General features: G+C 31.9%; 1 protein-coding gene across 1 annotated transcript in view; it reads right to left on the minus strand.

Moving 5' to 3' along the window:
* The window catches only part of LOC136970119 (ribosomal RNA small subunit methyltransferase NEP1), a 34307-nt gene extending 18465 nt beyond the window's left edge, over positions 1 to 15842 (minus strand). The window contains exons 1-4 of the mRNA XM_067264509.1: positions 15690 to 15842; positions 15436 to 15537; positions 7914 to 8055; positions 3204 to 3262 (exon numbers count right to left, since the gene is read on the minus strand). Of these exons, the coding sequence (XP_067120610.1) occupies positions 3204 to 3262; positions 7914 to 8055; positions 15436 to 15537; positions 15690 to 15824 (438 nt within the window). The 5' untranslated portion in view covers positions 15825 to 15842. The remainder of the gene's footprint in view (positions 1 to 3203; positions 3263 to 7913; positions 8056 to 15435; positions 15538 to 15689) is intronic.
* Positions 15843 to 16355: the final 513 nt, after the last annotated feature.

The raw sequence follows: 16355 nt of genomic DNA on the forward strand, positions 1-16355 counted from the left end.
CCAAGGACACTAAGTGAGTTTTGACTTCTCGTAATAAGCGAATTGTGAAAATAGAGAATGCCTTATCAGTGTGGATATTGGACTGTTGGGAAAAGAAGGTTAGTCTCAATACCAATATGATTTGGACTAAAGCCAAAGCCCTGTATGATAGACTCGTTCCTGAAGGAGAGTTGAATGAAGACGACGAAGGTGATGACGATAACGAAAATGAACCTCAGCCTAGTACCAGTGCCTCAAGTGATCCTACCCCACAAGAAAAACGTGAGTTTGTTGCCAGCAAGGGCTGGTTTGAGAAATTCAAGAGGAGATTTGGCCTTCGCAGCACTCCTTTGTATGGGGAGGCCTTCTCAGCAGACCAACAGGCAGCTCTTCGTTACGTCGAGGAAGAGTTTCTGAAGATAATTGATGAGGGTGGTTATCTCCCGGAGCAGGTCTTTAACATGGATGAGACTGGCCTCTTCTGGAAGAGGATGCCGTCCCGGACGTTCCTTTACAAGGACGAATTGAAGAAGCCAGGATTCAAGGCCCACAAAGATCGAGTGACTCTTCTCATGTGTGGGAATGCTGCGGGCTTCATGCTCAACACCGGCTTAATTTACAAGTCCTTGAATCCTCGAGCTTTGAAAAACAAAACCAAAGCCTTGCTGCCCGTCTACTGGATGCACAACAAAAAGGCATGGATAACAAAAGCCCTCACACTCGACTGGTTCATAAACTGCTTTATCCCACAGATGAAGCTGTACCTCGCTGAAAAGGGCTTCCCTTTAAGGTCCTCCTCCTCATGGACTGTGCAGGAGGACATGCAACCAGTCTCCATTATGACGGGGTCCAAGTGGAGTTCCTGCCCCCAACACTACTTTCCTTATACAACCCATAGATCAGGGGGTCATTCGGGCCTTCAAGGCCCTCTACACGAGGTCCACAATGGAGGCCTCATCTCCTCCATCGACGAAGACAACGTGGTCTTCAGCCTGAAGAACTATTGGCGGGGATACAACATTGCAATGTGCCTGGTCAACATTTAGAATGCTCTTAATGAGTTGAAAGAGCAGACACTGATTGCAAGTTGGAGGAAATTGTGGCCAAGAAACATCACCCATGACTATGAGGGATTTACGCTTGACGAAGTTCACCACTCCACCATAGATAAGGCTGTGAGGCTGGTTCGGTTGGTAGCCAATGAAGGGTTCTCTGACATGACGACAGAAGAAGTGAACACACTGATCGAGTGCCACTCGAACCCCTTAACCGACGAGGAACTTGTCGAAATGACAAAATCGGCGAGTGAGGAAGAAGAGAAGGTATCTGACGACGGTGACAACAACGAAGCTGAAGAATGTGGCCTTACCTTGGAAAACCTGCAAGAGCTCTGCAACATAGCACAGGCTCTACAACAAAAGGCCCAAGAAATCGACGACAACACGGTCAGAGCCGTAGAATTCAGTAACCGTATTGATGGTGTAATGGCATTGTACAAGGGCATCTTTGCTCAGAAGAAAAAACAACGGTCACAACTCCCCATCGCGATGTTCCTTGTGCGCTGAAAATGTTCTGCAGAAACTCCTTCTGCTGCCTCTACGCCGCCTCCTGACGCTACCCCAGCTCTGTCCGAAGCTGCCCGCGACCATCGCGTTAAACATGAGAGGGTGACACTACTTCGCGGTTTTTCACTTATCACGGCCGGTTCTGGTCCCTATTAACTGCAATAACTGAGGGATGACTGTATTTGCATATACTCAGATGATAAAATTCAATAAAAGTTAAAAATGTCTTCAAAATAAAGGTGAAAATAATTGTTTAATTGTAAGTTACATTCTATATTTCCTAACAATCTAATTTTTAAAGGACTAACTAGTGTTTTTATGAAACAAGCCATGGAACTGAAGTTTTTGAACTCTCAGAAACACTAAAACTCTATCTCCTATTCTTTAATCTCTTTGTAATATACGACTTAAGTTTATTGTCTTGAGTAAAACCAGGAGGTGGTTCTTGAGTAAAACCAGGAATGGTTCTCGATTCAAAAGACAGAAAATTTCAAAAATTTTTTGCTAAAATCTGGCTCTCTCCTGGTGAATCAGAGTTGGCAATTCTCCTCAGGCTTCACAAAAACAAACATTACAACTGACAAAAGAATGTACACAGGACAAAATGTACTAATTCAAATTAAAACCTAAGAATGTTTTATCTTTCTGTATGTCTACAAAATTTACCAAGTTAAAAATAACAATACAAGAAAATGAAAATTAGAAAACATGGTACATAATAACACCAATTTTTCTGAGTCAAGGAATTTTATAGAAAAATTTCCATGCACAAATATGTTCTCTGCATCTTTAGCATTGATACAAATAGCTTTTTTGCTAGATTTGAAAGGCTATGAAGAAACAGATTTTATGCAAATATATCAAATCTATATATATAAAAACGAATGTGTGTGTGTGTGTGTGTGTGTGTGTGCGTGTGTGTTTGTCCTTCATGCATTACCACACCATTTATCCGATTGCCATGAAACTTTGGGAAGTTGTTTGATACATTCCCGCGAAGGTTTGTGGCATATGTGAAGATCACCATTTCCCCCCTTTCAAAAATATATTTATATATGGATTAAGGCTTTTATGTCCAACAGATGGCGCTAACTTCAGACGACCTAAGTTTGCTTTTCTGTGAGGCATTATGCTTTTCTGTGAGAATGGACCTAAGCAGATCATTTTCTACCTATCTATATAAATAAAATACAACGTTTGTTTGTTCCTACAGATTCCTTTGAAATTTTGACACAACGTTGAATTCGAATATGCACGTGTTTTTATATAATATACATGTCAAAATTCTCCCTATGGGGGGGAGGGGGAGATGGACGGGATTAAGGCTTACCATGAAGAACTCGGCTTCTATTTATACTATTTTACTTTTACATGCGTTTTTTTGCGTTTTTAATTGCATTTTAATAGGTGACGTCAACAGAATATACACTAAAAAGAGATTTTTTGAAATTCCCCCCACGGGGGAAGTGTTACACATTTATAATAGATACATTTTGAGCCACAACAACGCGTGGCTGGGTCAGCTAGTATAAAATAAAAATTCTATACATTTTTTATAAATATTTTTTTTGACATTTAACATGGAGTTTTTATAGTATATTTGGTTTCCAAAACAATTAGATAAATCGGAATAAAAAAATGTAAATGTCTAAAAATTACCTTTAACAACTTTTGTGAAGATTCTGCAGCTCTGATACTTAATTTGTGTAATAATTGAACTGTAAAAATTAAACAAAAATTAATTTATCAATGTAATTGTTTCTAATAACAAAGTAATTAATAGTAACATGAATATAACAAATATAGTATATTTAAATACACTACTTAATATCAGCATATATATAAAACTATGTTGACTTCAGTGACTCACTCATTGACATGAAAGATTTGAATAAAAGAGAACAGTTGGTCAAAAAATATGCACAAACAGAAAAACCTAGGATCTCATAGCACATTTCACATAATTTAAAGAAGCTTTGAGTCTACTATAGAAGCTAATTGAGTCTACTATAAAGAATATACAAAACTAACATTGTTTACAAATACTTTCAGAGTACATTGATTTCATGTTTCTCCTGACTGTATACAAAAAATTGATATAGATTATACAAACACGGGCATTCATAGAAGCAAGTGGGAGTATCATTTTGTAAAGTACTTAATTTAGTATCTTAGGAAACCGACTATAATTACGGTCGGTAAAACTTCCGTTTACCTAACGGGTACTTTACGCGGATTCGAGATTAGTTTGCCAGGCCTGGGCTTTTAAGCGCGCACCGAAAAATTAGTAATAATAACGATAAATATCAAGTCAGATCAAAAGTTCAAATATATTTAATTAGCAACTAGAATGTACTACGTACAAATGTCAATAATCCAAACAAAATTTATTAACGAAAATCAACAAGTCAACCCGTCAATAAACTTAGCTACTTAGCTTAACTTAATAGTAATTTCCCTTTGAAATTCGACAAATCAAATACTTAGAAACTATGAACAAAATCTCTTACTAATTAAACGTCTATCCGTCACCTCACTATACGAAGAAAACTATTTCCTCAATACTTTCGATATCGTCAAATCGTCAATCGAACTCCTCTTTAGCACCTTGGATCGTCCAATTATCAATCTGGACTTCTATCAGAAAATACTTCGCTTTCGAATTAACCTCGCTCTCAACGTCGTCTCGATTTGGAATTCACCTTGGTTTGGAAATCACCTCTCCTTCTTCGGTTAACGTACGGGTTTTATACTGTGAGGTGACGTCACACTTGAGCTGGGTTACTCCCCTTATTTACATACTTAGTTGCTAACATTAACTTTCTTTTCTGGCAGCTTTAAGTTTCCGACAAAGCTTATAAACCGTTTACAAAATATTTATCATAATTTTCTGGGATGTTTAAGACGGTTTATCAAGTATTTCTCTCCTAGTGATTGTGGGGACTCCCCTTCCATTTTTTTTTCTGCGGACTGTTACTTCCGCCGGGCAGCGCAAGTGCGCAAGATTTTTCCTACGGCGCTTATTTCTCCGTGAGTTGTTTTATCTTCATTTTTCATTACTAACAAGAGAGTGGTGGGGAACCTTCGTCCTAAATAAACATAAACCCCAAACAAAAGATAATAAAACGGAAAACTAATAATAAAATAAAAATAACGTTCGGACTCAGTTCCTTACAATTTTAAGTATTTGCATATTTCTAATTGCAAACAGATACTGTTTGCCGATATCAAATGATACTGTATTGATTGATAAATACTTTTACAGAGAGGCACGCTTTTGATAATATTGAATTCTGGTACTCATCTATAATTTAACTCTGTTCAGTTTAAAAATAAACAAACAAAATTAGACTCTGCTAGATGTTAAACTTAGCAATATTTAATGATTATTTGAAGTCATTACTCAAATATATGTTGATTAAATGGACATTCATTCATAAATCTGTTAGTTATGTACTTGCACAATTTAGAAGACAAGTTTATTTACAACAGGACTCAAAGTTGCAGACCTATGTAAATATATTATTGGTTATGCAAACAATGTTCTTCCAGTTAGAATTCTTTTTTTGACTTATGAGAATTATAAAACGACCAACTGCAGGCACAATATTGCCTCCAGTTGCTATGGCAAGATGCAACTTACAGAATTAATAAGATTCCTGATCATCATCAGTCCCACCTCCAATTTCATGTACCCACATAAATTTATACATATTTATGTTGCAATTAATAATAATTTGTTAAAAATAACATTTAGCTTCATATAAAAGAGTAAACAAAAGTAGGTTTACAGTTATTGTTAATTGTCTACTTGGACTTTACTTATTAATAAGACTTTATACTGGCATGCCAATCTTTAAACACCAGTATAAAGTCTTATTACTAAGTAAAGTCCGAGTAGACAATTAACAATAATATTTGAATTAAGGACAGTAAGGCTTTCACAATTAGGTTTACAGTTGTATGTATGGAATAACATATGAAAGTTATGATTGTTACAACAGCTTTATTAACTCAAAAAAAGAATGCAACAATGGCACAAGGTCAAATCTTGTAAGCAGTGGTGGGATTCAGATAATTTAACAACTGCTTTGCTGCCCTAATGACCATTTTTAAGTATAAAAAATGATATACCAAAAGATTATTATTAATATTAATGTTTATTATTTCATGCAGTTAATACTTTCTTCTCTAAACACATTATGTTCATCTTTGGAAAACCCTTTTCCACTTCTGCTGAACTCACAGCAATTGTTCTGACAATATTTTTAGCTCTGAACACTTTCAGGAATTGCATAACTCTGGGAATTTTTAAAATATTTTTCCATGAAATTGTGATAATCATTAATATCAATTTGGTAATTAAAAATGTCATTAAATACGAATAATTGTTCTTCAGCTGCTTTCCATGGAACTAGCACTTCAACATTCCAATAATCTGGCTCCAAAAAATTGAGAAACTGTAACTTATTCCTATCTTGAAATTGGCTAGAACTTACTTTTAAATATTCACTAATCCATTAGTCTTTTTTTTTCAAATTCATTACGATGTTTTCTAAGTCTTTACTGAGGAAGCCCAACAAATCTATGATTTTCTACAAATTTTATATTTTTGAAGGTTTTCTGAAGTAATTAATTCATCAACTTTTTTCCATACAGACCTTTTTCCTTTCCAAGCATTTAAAATGCTTTAACAGATCTTATAATGAGTTTTTCAGCCATTATTACGTCTATATTTCTTGCAGTGCAAAAATATAAAAAAGAGAAATTTTGTTTAAAATAGCAATCATCAATGCCAAATCAGTTAAAATACATTTTCAAGACAGGCAGCCATACCCAAGTATTTTTTATTTGAATAAAAATAGTGATGTAGTGCTAGATAAGCATCCACAAAGCTAGGATTGATCCTAAACTCTACCATCATGATTCCAAACTTCTGCCAATGTTTATAATTTCAATTTTAAGTTGTTTGGATATTTTGTGAAGTTCAATTTGGCTCTTATTGGATTGATGAAAAATAGTATATCTTATCAATAAGTATTTTATAATGATTTATTTGCTTTATTTCCTTTATCAAATCATCCAAAACAAGACAGAGGTGATGGTTTAAACAGTGTCATATGTCTGAAAACTTTTGCAATTTTGGTGCTCATTCCAGATTTTCTCCCAAGCATCTGAGCAAATTTCATTTTTTCTATGTAGTTCTTAGTGGGCCCAGCATTATTTAAACTTTTTGTATCTGCATTTACTGCTGTAAATGCAATTTGTCGTCTCTGGATCTTGTTTTTCAATTCAACTAGTTCAACGAAAATTGTTAGTAATGTAACTGAATCCTCAACTTTTAAGTAATGATAACTGGTTTGCATGATACTGTTGAAACTTCATCAATAATCAAACATATTTTCAGACTATTTTCAATAATTTTATTAAATATTTCTTTTTTAATTCCCTTTACAATGAAATCAGCAAACACAAGGGAATAAAAATGTAGTATTTCCTCAAAGATATAATGAGTTTTATGAAATGAATAAATAAATATTACAAACATAGTTCTGTCAATTTTTTTTTACCTATGGATGGAATGAACATTACTATGGGCACTTAGAATACACTGTTGCACAAGTGAACATTAAAAAAGAGTAATGAATGTAAAATATGTGATTTCCACATTGAACAGCTGCCCAGACACCCACCTTAGAGAGAATCTTGATTACAAGTGCCATTTTAACAACCAGTTTGCCAAACTCGACAAAGAATTAGGTATCGGTTCTACTGAATTGGCTGAATCCCACCAACCACTTGTAAATACTCAAATTGCATGTCTTCATTATTTACACATTCTTGAAGTCTACTTACTACACTCAGTTCTTTATTGTCATCAATTTCAATCAACAAAGATGACAAATAATATAAATAAATAATAATATAAGCATAAACTCTGTGTTTCGTGTACTCTCAACTATAAACCTACTTTTGCCAACTCCTGTATATATATAAAATAATTATAAATGTCTTTTAAAAAATTAAATAATACCTGATAATAAGGCAAATGAAGGCAAAAAAATGACGTTAATAATAATAAATATCTTTAAAAATACACAGATGATACTTAAAATTGATCAACCAGATATAATGTAGATGTAGATAAATGAATAGCAATTTGTGTAACTGTATGAAATACAAGTATTGCTGAGCAGCTCTCATTACTTATTTTCTGCTTTGAATCACATGTAAAAATTTACTGCACTGATCATGAGTCACACTTGTACAATAGAGTTTCTAGCATAATTGTGATAGATATGAAACTAATGCATTAAATCATCATATTTATTAGTAAATTACATTTTAAAAAACAAGTAAATTCCTTACCCATTAAACCCGAAAATCTTTTGAAAGTTCTTGGTATTCGAGTTTGGGGATTCAACTCGATAAGAACATTCTTCTCTGTGTGAATATAAACCTGAAGCAGACCAGCTCTGTTCAGTGGACTATCAAATAGCATCAGTAAGCACTATTAAATAATAAATAAAATTATTAGATTGAAAGCTATTTTTAAACTTTACTATAGTAATAAAAAGTACAGAAAATATTAGATCTTGCACTAGACAAAATTTTCTTAGCCATAAGAATGTGAATACAAAGAATTACAAGTCAAATTTAAAAAATTTATTTCCTGAAAGTCATTGATTTTGTGTAATTAAATACAAATATATGAGTTTGATTCAGATTGTTTGCTTACAAATAATACAAATCTTAATTTAAAGTATAATAGATGAGAATGTTACAAGATAGTAAGAAGAAAAAAATTATTTTCTTTATACATTAATTCAAATGCTTTAATACCCTTGCATTTGGAAACTGAAAAACTGATTGCCATCAAGGTTTTTTGAATTATCATCTTTTGGGCAGCATCATCGAGAGCAATTATCCAATTCTCTGTGTTAGATGCTCTCACACAAAGCACTACTAGTATTTCATATGAAGCACTAATGACACAATTGTGTAGTATAGAAAATTAGAGTAAAACAAGTACACAGGTTTGATATGGTTGTTACAATACATTTGTTAATCATGGTTTCAAATTCATTTAGGCATTTAATTTTTACAAAATTTTATAAATTACAGGCATTAATTATAAAATGTATTAATTATTTTCCATTACTGTGGCAATTCACCACATTAATCTGTTCCTACAAGTTGTTTGTTGTGTGTTAAATAATAAAATAAAAAGATAAAAAGTAGCCAAATTCGAAAATTTTTGCATAATCTAGCAATGTTGTGTTAAGCTGTTGGAAATTATTGTGAATGGAAGTTAGTTCACAAGTGAAGCTTTACCCAAATTTTCAGAATTTCTAGGAACTGCTAGTAAATGCAAGTGCCATTTATATTTATTTTTATAAAGTTATTAATTCTTAACAGTGACCCAAGTAATTTCAGGTCTTTTGGTCCAAAGTATTTTAGATTTTGTGATCTTATGGTTGCTTCTTTATTAATACAGGTTTAAATTGGCTATATGAGTTGTAACATTTACATGGTCTGTAGCCGCATCACTGTTTTATTGAGTTAAGCTCAATAAAAATAAAAGTTGAGCTCCTACGGCATATTTCTGCTCACAAAAGCATGACTAGACTTCTAAATATAGATCCAAAACTCATCTAATGTGAAAGATTGAAATAAATGTGGTCTATAAATATGATATTTACGAAAGATTACTGTATTGAAAATAAGTATGATAATTATTTATCCAATTTTGGGAATCAGCAACTGCAGTTGTAGCGGTAAGTAATAAAGAATAAATGCTTGCAAAGGAAAATTGTAAGGAGCACTTTCTACTGTGCTGTTCAAAAACAAACAATTGGCAATTCTCAACAAACTGTAGAGTGCTGTATAAATTTAAAATGGCAAATGTAAACAGAGCAAATTTGTTTCATTGGTGTTAAATGACACCTTACATCTTATTAATGTGGATATATTCTCATTATTTGAAAAAAAGACAAAAGTACCATGAATGAAAATTACATTAATCAGATTTCAAAAGAATTTGATTATATTTATTCTTATTGGATTGTGTTTGCAACCCCCAGCATTTATTTCCCAACTCACAGAATCAATGTTACTGTTTATAAAAATTCAACAATAATTCTAAAAGATTAGAAATATATTTGTATCTTTCTTCAACAATACTGTAATGAAATGATGTTATGTGAGAACATGCTATATAATGTATACAGGCAGCCTCCAATTTTCAGACATAAGAGCTCCTTCAGATGAGGCCACTTAGCAGTACTGCTTGTGGTTTGTTTATAGAACTTCAATGGTGCTTCTCATGAGCATCAGTGTGCTGCTAATCCATATCAGTAGCAACACCTGAATATGGAAAAAAATATTGTTTTACAGTCTTCTTTGCGTGAATATGCAATTGGAAGATAACTTATTGGCAATGCTTCGCATATATAGGAAAAAGAGAAAAAGTAGGAAAAGATAATGACTAAGAAAAAACAAAAGGAAAAAACTAGGAAAAGAAATAAAATTGAACAGGGCCCCATCATTGATTTTGGAAAGACCAACTTGAGGATCTTACTTGATAATTTACAACAGGTTAATGAAAAGTTTTTCTTATTGTCACATATCTGAAACACTACCTGAAGTTAGAAATGAAATTAGAAAACAAGGCATTAGCAATGCACATTAACAGGACTATTGTCACACCAGTGAAACAACACTAAAACAGTGATGTGGCTACAGACCATGTAAATGTCACAACTCAATTTCTAGTATCACAATAAGTGGTGCCACTTTGTCTTTTTGTGGCTGTCACTAACAGTGAAGGCAATTACTCAAACCATCTTCACTACCTCTTGGAAATGCTAAGTGGTCTCACCTGAAAAAGCCCTAATTTATTCCTAAGAATGTGCTCAGAAGTCAAACAAGAAAAAGGACTATTAGAAAGGAAATTGTCCCCAGAAAACCAAATTTAAAAAATTATAAAATCTCTTATTAAAATAAAAAAAAAATTTACTTTTTTTACAGTGAATATGATGCAAAAACTATTGTTTAAAACATTAAAATTACAGATTGAGCAGAATACAGACAATAAAAATTTATTTTTACAAATGGTTTTGCTATTGCTAAGATCAAAACTGACAAAGTGACTAGTTTATAATCCCTTAAAATTTCTGCTTGTCAGCTGAAAATGTACAAAAGTGTAAATTTAGCATATGAAAAGCAACTTAGGGGTATTAAAGTAGCATGTACTGTACGTGTGCAAAAGAACAAATAGTCCAAAAATTGAAGGTTTCTGTAACTGGAAGCACAATTGCTTATAATGTGCTTAAATGCTATTATTTCTATTTACCTGCATTTTGAAAAAATGTAAACATGAAAAGCAAGTTTAGTAAATAAATAAGCAACTTAATCTGCAATAAAAATTTTTTAATTCAGCAAAATTATAGTAAAAGCTATAGATTAATTTAATGTATATTATACTTAATACAGCCATTGAAAGTCACCTTAACAGATGAAAACACTAAATCACTTGTATGGTTAGACAAGTAGACAATTACACCATGCTCTACACCACACCATTCAACTGCAATTTTAGTTTTCTCTTTTTATTTTATACTATTAAAATTGCAAATGTTCAAACCTGTCATGTAGCTCCAGTGCTTAGCATCTTATCCACTCGGCTATCACCGCTCTGCAGAAATGTAAAACTTCCAAAAACTTATAGGTAAACACTGAATTTTTAGTGTCTTGTTCTTTGGAAATGTTTGAGAAGTGGGTCCTATTATTTGGACAAGAAGCTGTTTGTATTTAGGGCTACATGCTCATCAAGTTTTGTTTGTATTAGAGATGCAAATGTCTGACTCTCTCCTTGTTAGTTTGGCATATGAAATCATCTAGTAGCTATATCTTGCATGGAACAAAAGGAAAAACAGAGGTTTAACAAAATGGAGAGTTTTAAGTTTTTAACAAAATGTGAATAAAGGAGGCAAAGCATTAATGCAACAGTGTATCTCATTAGTCAAGATTTGTGTCATTTGAAGACTAACTACTCAGTGTACATGCATATGCTGTTTCACCATCCATCTTTTGAATCATAGTTGGATGGTTTTACAGTTGCAGTTATGGCAGATTTCCAGTTTAAATCTGCCTTAACATAACAAATGAAGATAAAATGCACTTTATACATACAATACCTTCTCTATTTATTAAAAAAAACATTCTGAATTATTTTTCTATCTACAAATCACAAACAAACACTTATAATATAAATATATAATAGTTTTATCAATTGATAGTACTATAAAAGCTGTATAGCACCACAGCACCACTTTCTCTCACAATTTTTTTTTAATAAAAAAAACAAATTTTGATAGACATTTGAAAAACAATTGTTTGTTGCTGATCCATATAAAAAATGCTATAAACAAAACCACAGAACTACTTACTGGCTCTAAACCATTCAAGCCACCATTGCTTAATCTTGTTTCTGTTGTGGTGTATCTTGTTGGACAGTGGATACATACAAAACATGTCACTTGATTCCATTTCTAGGTCACTCAGTCACACGACTATTGTCACTCACATCAGCCATGTGATATCTCTGACATATTTCCTTAGAATTTTTCAGACTGTGAAGAGACTGTGGACTACAGTTTGGTAAACATTGCATTTGTTACGTTTCTGATAATACTGTAACATTCTGCACCAAAACTCACTGGCTTAAAATTTGATAATTTATTTTTCAGAACAAACTCCACAAAAAAATAAAAACCAAATAATTTATCAAATTACTTTAAAATTCAGATTAAATTATTATAATCTTAAATAAATAGGTCTAGATTTGTTATTTAAATTTACAAATAAGCAAGTTTTATACAACTAATCATTTTATTTTAAAATTTAAACTAAAGTTATACACACGATAATATATACAGTTGAACCTATATAACTTCTCATGGGAACAAGAAATAAAATTGGAGATAGACAGGTGTTGAGATATATAGAGATTCCTATACAGTAATCACTAATAGATTTGTTTGGAGTATGGTATAGTATTAATACAATAGTAATTACAGTACATACCTGTATTAAGTATAAATAAAACATTTTTGAAATACTTTAATAGAAATAATTTGTCAATAATATCTTGTGCCTGACTTTCTTTGACCAATAAGACATAAGCAAAACTCATAGCCAATCAGAGAAAAGCAGCATTAATTGCAACTATGTACTGTATTTCAAGAGATGTTTCTCAACTACAATTTATGCTATCAAAATGTAGCTTTGACAGCATATGTATAAAAAAAGAGACAAACAAAAATGTGAGAACTATTGAGGAATTACAGGAACAGCAACATTTAGTAGATTATATGGATGAATAATAAGAGATCTAATCAAAGAAGAATATCAAAAAAAAGAAAAAGAAGAGCAGAATGGATTCAGAACAGGAAGATCATGTATGGACAATATTTTCTGTATAAAACAGATTATGGAGAAAAGATTAGCAACAGGACAGGAAATTCATTTATTGTTTATAGACTTAACAAAGGCATATGATAATGTCCAACATCAAAACTATGGGAAACATTAAAAGAAATAAATATTAATAACACACTTATTAAAGCAGTTAAAGAATTATATAGAGAATCCATAACGAAAATAAAAATTGGAAAAAATTATCAGGATTTATGGTATCAAAGAGACTAAGATAGAGATGTTGTATCTCACCAACTTTATTTGAAATCTACATAGAAGGAATATTGAAAATATGGGAATAGATATTAATGGTAAGCCAATATTTACATTGCGATTTGCAAATGATCAGGTGGTAATGGCAGAAGATAAGGATGATCTGGAATACATGACAAGAAAAATGAAAGAGCAATATTTTAAAGGAGGTTTATATATAAACATGATTAAAACAAAATATTTATGCATAGGAAGGGCTAAAACAGACATGGAACTGGAAGAAGGAAAAAAGACTGAGGGATGTGAACATTACAATTATCTTGGAATACAAATTCATCAAAGATGGAAGAGATGCATTAGAAATTAATACAAGATAAGAGAGCAGTTAAAAGATTAAATAGAATATGGTGGAGTAAAGAAATAACTAGATCAAGGAAAAAAGAATATATAATGCAATTGTTAAAAGCATTCTACTATATGGAACAGAGGCATGGAGAATGACTGGGGAAGAAAAAAATTAACAACAGTTGAAATGGATGCATTGAGAAGATTGTGCAGAATCTTGAAAAGAGAAAAAATAACTAATGAGAGGATAAAAGACCTAATGGGATTGAAGGAGACAGTTTGGAAAAAATACAGAGAAAACAACTTATTTGGTTTTGACATGTGAAAAGAATGAGTGATGAGAGACTCCCGAAAATGTCAATGGAATACATTCCACAAAAAAAGAAAAAGAGAGGAAGATCCAGGCAAACTTGGTATGCTGGAGTAAAGTTAGCATGTAGTGAAAACAGGATTAAAGAGGAATGGCGTATGCATAGAGAGAGATGGAGAGGGTTCCTGAAGCTTTGAAAGCGACATCAGATGCCATAAATCGAATATAGATAGAAAACATAGCTGCCAAGCTTGAATTTATAATTGACATTTCAGTCCATAATTTGAATTGTAGAGATTATGGGAAAAAATTATTGTAGTTAAACTTGAAAAATATATTAAATTTAGGCTATAAACAGGGGAAAAAATGAATTTCAAGATAAAGAGGTTTTCGATAGCCAGGTTCAACTATATATACAGACTTTACCATTTGAAAATAAAATGTTTCATTTAAAACAATAGATGTAGCATGTGTTAGAGCAGCACTTCTAGAATTTTGTGTTTATGGACTGGTACTTTCATGAAATTAAATAAAAATACTTATAAACAGACAAGCACTGGTCCATGAACCACAGTTTCACATCTGTATTAGAGCATAGATGTGAAGTTCAATTGTTCACAGACAAAGAGTATTGGCATCAAGTTAGCCAGTAAACTTTGTTTTAAAATTTTTTAAAAATGAACTGTCTGTTAAAATAGTTTGTTAGTGAATAGTTAAAATAAAAATAACAAAAAGGTGTTAATACTCTGTTCCCACTTTATCATTAAACAATATAGAATTAATTTTGGTAGTTTAATATGAAAACACCAAATAACATCACAGAGAAATTCATTTATTAGTAAGGTAAAGCATGAGAAATGAAGGTCAGAATGAATAAAATAAACCTATACAGGTACAACAGAGTTATGTTAAAGAGCCCTTTCCTTTGTAAGTCAAAAATTATGTCATTTGTGTACTGATTCAAAAATTTAATTAAAATAATATATGCAATACCATTATTAAAAAATTACTGAAATGCAGAAGAATAATCCTATTCTTTTGCATTTTAGATTCATTACAGAAAAATGCTTATGATATTAAAAACTAAATACTTCCTATTCTATAATTTCCTCACTTTTAAAAAGTAATTTTCTAGAAAAGTTTTAAGGCTGCTACACAAGTAATTTGATAATTTATTTATTCTGTGTTTCTTGTGGAGTTAGTCCTGAAAAATAATTCATAATTACCAAATCTGAAGTCGGTGAATTTTGTTGTAGAATGTAAATGGTATTACCAGAAACAACAAATGCAACATTTATCAAACTGGTCTGTGGTCTCTTCGGAGCCAAAAATTACTCGGGAAATACATCAGACTGATATTTCAAGTCAGGTGACTGAATGACATTAAAGAAGGATCATATACATTTTGTATGCTACTCCACAACAGAAACAAGTATAAGCAATGGTGGCCTAAACGGCAAGTAAGTAGTTTTAAAAAAAGTTGAGGAACAGGTGCTATCCAGCTTCTATAGCACTACCTAAATTTCTTCGAATTTATCTAACCTGATGCGTAATATCTGGTCTACATCTGGAAGGATCCTTATTAAACTTCTTTATTAAACCTTTATGATCTTCACTGTTTAATAATTCAAAACTTTTCCCAGCCTAAAGTAAAGAGACAATTGCATAATTTAAACAAATTCAGATATTTCTTTAACAAAAGAAAAACAAAGCATTTTCATTGATCTGCTCATTCACAATCAACAATGACATTCAAAGTCAGTTTCAGCATAAATAAATCGATTTAAACAACTTACTTTTACTGTTTCTAAATTTGCTTGTTCTAATATAATTATCAAACGTTTTTCTTGATTTCGTAAATGAGGTGGAATCGAAGATTTCGTCGAAATCTCAACTTCTTCCTCAGTTTCCAGCCCACGCTTCGTAGCCATGTGTGCGCTTACATTTAAATTTCAATGTTGCCAGCTGGTTACAAAAATTACGTAATTAATATTGTATTAAATGTATTATTTAATACTTTAATTAAAACTAATTAAAATTTTAAAATATTTAATTATAATATAAATAATAAATTTTATTTTTTTTAATAATAAAGTACGTTTTTTTATTTTAGATAAAGTAGTGGGCGCTAACAGTTTTTTCATCGACATCTTCCATATACCAACTACTTATATTCCAACTACACATTCCAACAACTATTCCACACTTACATTCCAACATTTACTATTCCACACATTACATTCCAACTTTATATTTCAACAACATATTCCAACTACTTATATTCATCATTCTATTCCGTGTTCTTATACAGATTCCCAAACATCAAATGGTCAGGGCGATCCAGAATGGCTCAGTGTTAAAATTTACGTACCACAAGTCATCGAGGTAATAAATGCCTACTTTCATCCTCAATCTCCGCCTGGGTTATTTAATGACTTGTTCCGCCATCTTCCGGACCAGTC

Source organism: Centruroides vittatus, unplaced genomic scaffold (assembly GCF_030686945.1).
Source record: "Centruroides vittatus isolate TY-2023 unplaced genomic scaffold, ASM3068694v2 contig_19, whole genome shotgun sequence".
In the NCBI taxonomy this organism is placed as follows: Eukaryota; Metazoa; Arthropoda; class Arachnida; order Scorpiones; family Buthidae; genus Centruroides; species Centruroides vittatus.